Raw genomic sequence first — 8554 nt, 5'->3', positions numbered from 1 at the left:
GGGGGGGGGGGGGTGGTGATACAGTAGTATATTATTTTAAGTGATATAATGCAAGTATATCATTTTCGGTCAAAATATACTTAAGTTATTTAACTTACTAGATACAAAAGTGTTCATATACAAATATATAAATGTGGGTAAAGAAGAGACAGCCATGATTTTTACCAAAGTACTACGGATCCTTGCCCTTTCTTCATTGGATTTTGTCCAACTAACTTTCACAAATATTGATATTATTAAGAACAGAAGCATTCTAAAACAAGCTAATCAATCTTTCTTTATAAAGTCCATAAAGTTGCAAACGATTACTTGTTAAATATAGTTTCATATAACAATTATTAGTGAACCATTGATCAAAACATCACATCCGAATGTTTGACCCTAAAATTTCTTTGGTTATTTAAATAATACAATGCCTATTTGTTATCTTATGAAGCTAGATTAGATTGACAAACTAATGTAATTTACCTTTAATTCACTCTTTTTTACCTTTTCCTCTCCCACTCCCCAACTTCTCGAGACTCATCTCCCCGTGCTCCTCCGCTTGCCTCTCCGGCGTCTCTCGACGCTGTGAGAGGGCCATTGCCGACCCCGCCATATCCAAGCTCCGCCTCTTTCCTCTGCTGATTCTCTCTTGTTCTCACCTCTTTGCGCGATGTCTCTGGATTTCCCCGTGGATCTACCGGAAACCATGGTCGTATGTGGTTTCCCCGGAGCTTCGGCGAGGTTCGACAAGGGTTGGATTCTCTTAGGCGTCATGGATCTGTCTTGTGAGAACCGGTTTGAGCTCAGATCTGGGTCAGATCTGAGACCGAGATCCGCCGGAACGTTCGACGCGTCGCCGTCTCTGCCGTCTCTGTCCCGTCATCTTCGTCTCGTCCAGTCGGTTTCTCCTCGATTTGATTCAAGGTCAGTGTTGAGCTTCTCCTCTCAGATCTGAGAGAAAAGTGGTGACGAGGCTCACCATCGAGGACCTCCATTGTAGTTCAATCGACAACATCGATGGTTCTTTTCAACGGTTCTGTTTCCGAGGATTCGCTTCTCGCGTTGTGACATCATCTCCTAGGGTTTTGAGGACGACCCGCCGTGATGGTGTCCATTGCTAGATGTCGGAGCTCTCGCTTTTCTGTTGGGGCACATGATTTGAGGGGATCACCTCTCCTCCTGTACTTCAACCCGCTTCTTCATAGCTCCGGCGTTGCCATTGTTTTGGACTTGATATCTCTGTCGCAAGATTACTGTCGCGTGGCCGGATGGCTGATTATACCGCCTGCGTTTGACAAGATATGCTCTTCACCGTCAGCGACGACACATCGAGTTCACATTTTGGTATTCAAGCCGAGTTAGTTTTTTGGCTCTGTTGTTCGACGTCCTCCTCCTTTGGTGTTCCGGAGCCGTAGCTGCCGCCTCCGTCGAAACCGTTAGGAACCACCTGCTGGTGAGTACTCGTTCAGCTTGCCTTACAACTATCACTCTTGCTCATTTCGGTTTATCCTGATGTGCAAGAAGCGCTGTGATTAGGGTGTTGTGTTGTCTTTTGTTCTGAATTTAATTAACACTAGGATTGGCGTATGTCGTCTATCTTGGTTTAATTCTTCATGTTTCTTAGGAGTTTTTTAATTTTTTGCGGCTTCTAAGAACAAACCAGCTTTCGAGCAGAATCTGGTTCAACTTTGTTGTAACCAAACTTTCATTCATGAATGATATTTACAATTTAGCAAAAAAAATAGATTGACAAACTACGCGTACCGCTCAGTGTTTTTGTTGGTTGCAAGAGAACAGTTTTTTGTTGGTTCATTGATATCAAATCTCATAATGGGCCGCAATGTCTGTAGCAAATATTTAATAGGCCTTCTCGTTATAGCACAATGATCACAGGTATTTCGAACCAAACCGATCCAAACTATTAAAAAAACTATGAACCAAAGACCGAGTATAGCATCACAGTATACACGTCTAAATGGTTACAACATCACAATTTATTTCTCTAGCAATCTTGAGCGTAGAACTCAATGATCTCGGCGACATCCATATCTGAAAATGAAGAGGCATCGTTACGAAGAAGCCACAGCAAGTGCTCGAACAAGATCGAGTCGACATGATCAAGCCACACTACTCTACCAGTCCGGTTGAACCGGCTCTGGGTACGATCCTTAGCCGAACCAATCAAGACTCTAAACGGTGTCTCTTCGAGGACGTACGGTTCGACCATGAACTCTTTCTTCTCCTTCCCCACCACCACCCTTATAACCGAATCCTCCATATCGTCGTCGCTCAGATTCCGGTATGCAAACCGCCGCGAATCAGCCGAAGAGAGACGACGGAGTTTCATTACAGGGGAAATCAAGCAAGCCATCTGGGAGAAGAATCAGAGTTGTCAAGATATATAGTTTAACAAGAACAGAAAAAAGAGAGTTTATAAAACGGTATGAACACAAATGAATGGTTTTACATTATACACGGTTTCATTTATAACAAAGACGGTAAGCTTTGGTACGTGACGAACTATGGTTGGTTAGTATTGCTGCGATGTTATATGTCAAAGAGTTAGACGGCCCACCCACAGCCACAGGCTAAGCTTTTTCCCTCCATCCACATGTTTTTAGGAAGAGAGCGATTTTACTCGTATATATGATAATCTTGTAGCTACGTACCAAGAAAGGGATATTTTTTCTAACTAATTCTTCACGTCTACGCAAGCTTCGCATTTATAACCTAACAAAAATATTCAATATGAACGAAAATGATATCGTTATATACAGTGCCGGCCTTGAAAATGTATAGACCGGAAGCAAGTAAAGAAAAAAGGCCCATTCATAAGTTGTTTGTACATGATATATATATCAAAATGTATACGCATGAAGAAAATAGCACTACTGTCAATCGAACTCGTCACCTTGCGTTCCAAAATATTTATGTTTGCCACTAGACTAGCTAAAAATCTTTGTAAATAATTGGCCGGAATATTTCTTTAAAAGGTGAAGGCCGGAAGCTTGAGCTTCCTCCGCTTCCGGTCAGGGCCGCTACTGGTTATATAGTGTTGTTACAACTTATTAATATGATTTTCCGGATTCTATCACTTTTTACATCTACCCAAAATTAACATATCTCTTTGCATTTCATCAGAACCAACAAGTTATACTGTTCAGCGAAAATGATATATACATCGTGGATTTCGATACCTTTTCGATATTATTTCTGTAATTTGTAAGTATCGATTTTCTGTATTCACAATCGGTTTCTACATCTACAGAAAGCTCACTAAACTAATATGAACATGAACTGTCATTTTAAACTAGTATGTATGTTGCATTTGCATATAGACTAAAGATGATTAGAGGAATCAATCAAGATAATTCACGTTATTTTTATCCAAAAAGAAACAAAATCAATAAATCATACATATTACATCTACACAAAATTAACATATCTCTTTGCATTTCATCAGAAGCAACAAGTTATAACTGTTTAGCGAAAATGATATATACATCGTGGATTTTGATACCTTTTCGTTATTATTTATACTAAGATTCAGACCCCGCGAATTCGCGGGGAAGCTATATATTAAATTTTATATATAAAGTGAGATATTTTAAAATAAACTATAATTGATACTAAAATTAGTTAGATAACAAAATACAACATAATTTTTTAATAATATAAAATTTTATTAAAATAAAAATACTAATAATTCCTTCAAAAATTAGTTTAATGCTATAAAGAATATATAAATATTCTTAAAAATCAAATATCTTGTCATCGTTTTCCATTGCACTATTATCAACACTGAATTGCTTAGAGTGGTTATATGTGAAAATATATAAACTAAAAATGATGATAAAATACATAGTTTTTATAACATTTCATTCGAATATTAAGATTACAGAAGGAAAAATTACAAAATAAAATATAGTGAAAATACATGAAAAGTAATATATATGATCATAAAACTATTAAAGTGATCATCAGACTATTAAAGTAAAAATGTATATAACAAAAATTGGTGAAACAATAATATTTATATAAAAGAGACAAGTGTTAAAAGATGTTACCCCAACAGATGAATTTGTTAGAATGAATATATTCATGCGAATATTATATTGGATAAACATAATTGTATGGTATGCTGCTGGCTTTTGTTTCGTACATGTTTGGTTGGAAATTGAACATATGTAAAAAATTTGACTACTTAGGCTTTGATTGGTAACATGTGGTAACATTGATTTAGTTTGAGTTAAAGATCTAACTCATAGATAACTCAAAAATGTCACCAATCATGCATTAAATTTAGTTTTTGGATTTTACGTTTGAGTTATCATGTATTATGGTTGAGTTACAATTTTGAGTTATGCCCTTTATAAAATTGTTAAATCAAAACTTAATGCAACATCATGCCTAATCTCATGTTTTAGAGTTGAGATACAGTCATAATTAAAGTTTCTATCAAAATTACAAGTGAACATAATAAATTCCAAACACACCACGTAAAAAAAAGATTTCATGTTCAATGTTTTGGAATTTTTTTTTGTAAATAAAATGTTATTTATATTTCCAAAACCACCATGGCAATATCTTATTCTTATTTCTAGAAATATTTTGGGAAAATTGTTTTTTTTTAAGCAAAAAAAATGATAACTATGTCATTTTAAACTAATATCTATTTTGTGTCATTTTTACCTATAATACCCTTTAATATTTTTGAAAATAAAATTTAATAAATAGTTTTACAAACAAAAAAATTTGGAAAAATTGTAACTATTGATAAAATACCTATATGAACTTAGTGGTATTTTTTCAGTTCCAAAAATGTTTAAAGCATAATTTTCAGATTATGTTCTAAATAAAGTAGAAAAGACATTCAACGAAGTAGAAAACGAAATCCATTTTTTTCATTGAATCTACAATGTTTAGAAAACGTGATCTATATAAATAAGAGTATTCTAAAAATATTTAGAATACACATTCCGCGCTTAACCTACCGATTTAAAATCTTTAAAAATCAAAATTTACACATTAATATAAATCTAAAACACGTAGAAACTGACTTCTACAGATTTACTGTAAATCTAAAACATGTAGATACTATAATTCTAAAAACCTGTAGAAACCGATTTCTACATATTAGATGTATTCTACGGATAAGAAATCAGTTCCTAAAAATATGGAAACAAAATATTTGGGAATATTCACTTTCAAAATTTGAAAAAATCGATCTTTTTTTTAAAAAAACGAAAAAAGTGGTAACCTTCTTCTCACGCCGTCTTCTATATACTTCCACGGATCGATCGGTCTATAATTCGAGATCGGTCGATCCGTATGAAATGGACCTTTGCCGATCGAGTGAAATTGACCTGGTCGATCAGTATATGCTCCGCATTTTTTTTGTTCTGCATAATGATCAGGATCAATCGATCAGTTAGACCTTGTAATTTCGGATCGATCGATTCCGCTTGATCGAACTCATTATTTATTATATTTAAAATTATAATTTTAAGGGAATTATTGCCATTTTGAAAATAATTAGCCTAATGGGACATAAAGTATATGAGCGTATATGAGATTGGTCTAAAGGGACATAGTTATCATTTTTTTGCTTTTAAAAAAAAATTCCAAATATTTTTAACAATATTATACAACTTCACCTAATTTTGTGTTAGTCAAAGATTTTTTATTCTATTCCTTTTTCTTATTTTTGTATTATTAACTTCTTCTTTTTAATTATTATTTTACAAAATCTTATTAGTTGTAAATTTTATTTGTAATAGAAATTTATAAATTATTTTGTTATTGATAAATATTATAATCCGTAAGTATAGTTCTTAGAAAAATATATACTGCAACATAATTTTTGTTAAAATTTATTTTTATTATTTATTTATTTTTAATAGGTTAATGTTTTTTTGTTATTAATAATAATTCATTGTCTTATGTTTATAACCATACTTTAAATTGTAACTTTTATTTTTAATGCAAACTTACCACATAAAGTTACAGTTTATACCACATGATTTTTACTGCAAGTTACATCGAATTGTAATACATATTGCAACTCGATTTCAATACTACATGTCACCAATCGGAGCCTTAATATTTTTACTCGTACATAATATCTTTATAACTCTTCATAAAATAATTGGTTATAGTCACAAAACTATACGATGATTATAAGAATTTTTTTTATTTTCAGTTTTAAGATTCAAACCCATGATTTTTTTCATAAAATTGTTAATTGAAATTAAAAAGCTTAGTTTCCTAGAATTTCATGTATTTTGCAAAATCCAGTATGATCATTAATCACCATACTTTCTATGAAATTATAATTTTATAGTGAACTAATTTTAAAAATAAAATAAGCAGTTGATCTGGTGTATCCAAAGTGATGCTACTTTCATGGCATGTTTTCCACTCTTCACCTATTTCACATATCTATACTATTAAAACACAATACTTACTAAGATTTTGTCCTTATTTTTCAACTTATTTACAAGATTATGCCATTTCATTATTTAATTTTTAATTTTTAATTAAAACTGTATGGGTAACACCCACATTTTAATCTCTTTATTTTTTTTACATTTTTGTTATTAACTTTTAAAAAATAGTTGAACCTATGGCTTTTTTTCACTCATCGTTCATAAACTAATTGTAACTATAATATTATTCATTTTTATACACAAATATATGGTAACATAATTCACACATGATTTATTCTGAAACACACTAAACATCAATACGTATTATATTCTCTAAATTCTTGATATTACCCAATACACAAACCCTAAACCATATTTACAAAATCTATACTATTATGTCTAATAGCCGAATGCAAAAAATATCATTATTGTAAAACTCTCTACAAAAAGTATCATTAATCGTTACCAACAAAATTGAAGTCAGTGATCTTAAACAATTCTTAACAAAATAAAGTAACTTCCATTGTAGTTAAGAATAACTTAGGAAACAATATAATCCATTAACTACAATATCTATAATATTTAATTCGTTGGATTCAAATCTCCATATTTCAGAAACTTAATACGGTCTTAAGCCGTGTAAGAGAAGTTCGGGAAAACACCCTCATGTTAGCCAAGGTCGGAGATAATGGGAAAATTCCTCGCCCAACAAAGCTTGTTTAGGTTTTAGAATGATAACATCCAAAGCTGCATGTTTCCTACGCATGAAACATTTAGCTTAAGCTAAATATGTTGCTTGTAACACAAGTAACAAGAAGATAACACTTAGCTGCTACACGGCTTGGACTACGGTTGATGATGGTGGCTGGCTCAAACTCGGTGATCTGAAATGACTCTCCGGTGACATGGCTTTCCCCTCCTATGTCTCACGGTTAACGATGGTGGTGGTTGGTGTTAAACGCCGCAACTCCAATTTAGATCGTGCCTCCTCCGCATCTCTCGGTTATGATCACGGCTACGTCGAGAGTTGATAAAGGCTCCGGCGACACGGCAAGGATCTCGGACCCTCCTCCGATGAGATGATGACTTGGTGATCGGCACCGGAAGTGCTCTACGTGATGGCTCCGCGTACGTGCGTCTCTTCTCTACATCAAAGCCTCTCGGATCCGATGCACAGCGACCATAAGAGAGAGGCGATGGATCTCTAACGGCAAGGCTTGTCTCCAGCACCGTGTTACATCTCCTTCAGTCATATACTGAACTTGATGACAATATATAGAACTGGTTTTTTGAATTTGATGTTATTGGGAGAGTTGGTAAGTTATTGGACTGGTCATTCTCCTTCAGTCATATACTTTCACACATGATGTTGCAGAGGGAGGATCCCTTCCAGAGTTTTGGAGAAGTTAGTTTGTAGTAAGTTGCTTTTCGGATCATATAACAAGACACCGCAGCGTATAAACAATTCACTTACTTCTTCTCCTCTTTGGTCTGGAGTTTCAGGGTATCTAATCGAGCAAGCAATTAGGGATTAATCTTTGACATTGCCTTGCCTTGTAATAATGTGAACACAGCAAACTAATGAGCTTTAGGTATAATCCATTGCAACCTTTCACCAACCTCATTTATCAAGGAACCTTCAATATCAACTACGTGTCTGTTAAACGGGAGAGACTGGTGCGGCAGTAAAGAATGTTGGACAAAATAAAGAGAACAAAATACATTTGGAAAATTTATCTTTTATTGTTGACACTTTTTACATAAGACAACATGACTTACATAGATTTCTTAAGTAACCGTAGAGAAAACTACTTGTGACTCTTCCAACAAGTCACGACTTTACAAACAATTCACGACTTTACAAATGCACCTATTGGGTTTACAGTTACTTTATAATTATTATCTAATCATACCAAACTCAATTATAATAAACTAACAATGGAAAACCTTATATTTACTCTTTGCCAGGACGTTTACTCGTCCTTCTCTCTGCTTCTCCGTGAAGGCTTTTCTTTCACATGTTACAAGATTGATGAAACTAAAAAATATAATCACAACTTTTTATGAACTCATCGTTGGTTTCTTTCTTCATCTGTTTTTACAGTGTTTCTTTCTGAGGAACAGAACAACACAACTATATG

The 8554-nt window shown here is 33.8% G+C and overlaps 1 protein-coding gene across 3 annotated transcripts; it reads right to left on the bottom strand.

The window, feature by feature from the left end:
- Positions 1-1828: 1828 nt before the first annotated feature.
- On the bottom strand, positions 1829-2578 carry LOC106337075. Of its 3 annotated transcripts, none has more exons than XM_013776107.1 (2): positions 2561-2578; positions 1829-2356 (listed from the first exon to the last, which is right to left on the bottom strand). In XM_013776107.1, the coding sequence occupies exon 2, from the start codon at positions 2354-2356 to the stop codon at positions 1988-1990; it is 369 nt and encodes a 122-aa protein (XP_013631561.1). In that variant the 5' UTR covers positions 2561-2578; the 3' UTR covers positions 1829-1987. The 3 variants fall into 3 exon arrangements, with proteins under 3 accessions (XP_013631561.1, XP_013631559.1, XP_013631560.1); XM_013776105.1 differs by lacking the exon at positions 2561-2578 and adding an exon at positions 2453-2544; XM_013776106.1 differs by lacking the exon at positions 2561-2578 and adding an exon at positions 2460-2528.
- Between the last annotated feature and the right edge of the window lie 5976 nt (positions 2579-8554).

Source organism: Brassica oleracea, chromosome C4, assembly GCF_000695525.1.
Source record: "Brassica oleracea var. oleracea cultivar TO1000 chromosome C4, BOL, whole genome shotgun sequence".
Taxonomy (NCBI): Eukaryota; Viridiplantae; Streptophyta; class Magnoliopsida; order Brassicales; family Brassicaceae; genus Brassica; species Brassica oleracea.
This window is presented reverse-complemented; position numbering and strand designations above follow the sequence as displayed.

What these genes read in the sequence shown, in the direction of transcription:
- LOC106337075 (XM_013776107.1), bottom strand. Translation starts at nt 2,356, where the DNA reads ATGGCTTGCTTGATTTCCCCTGTAATGAAACTCCGTCGTCTCTCTTCG.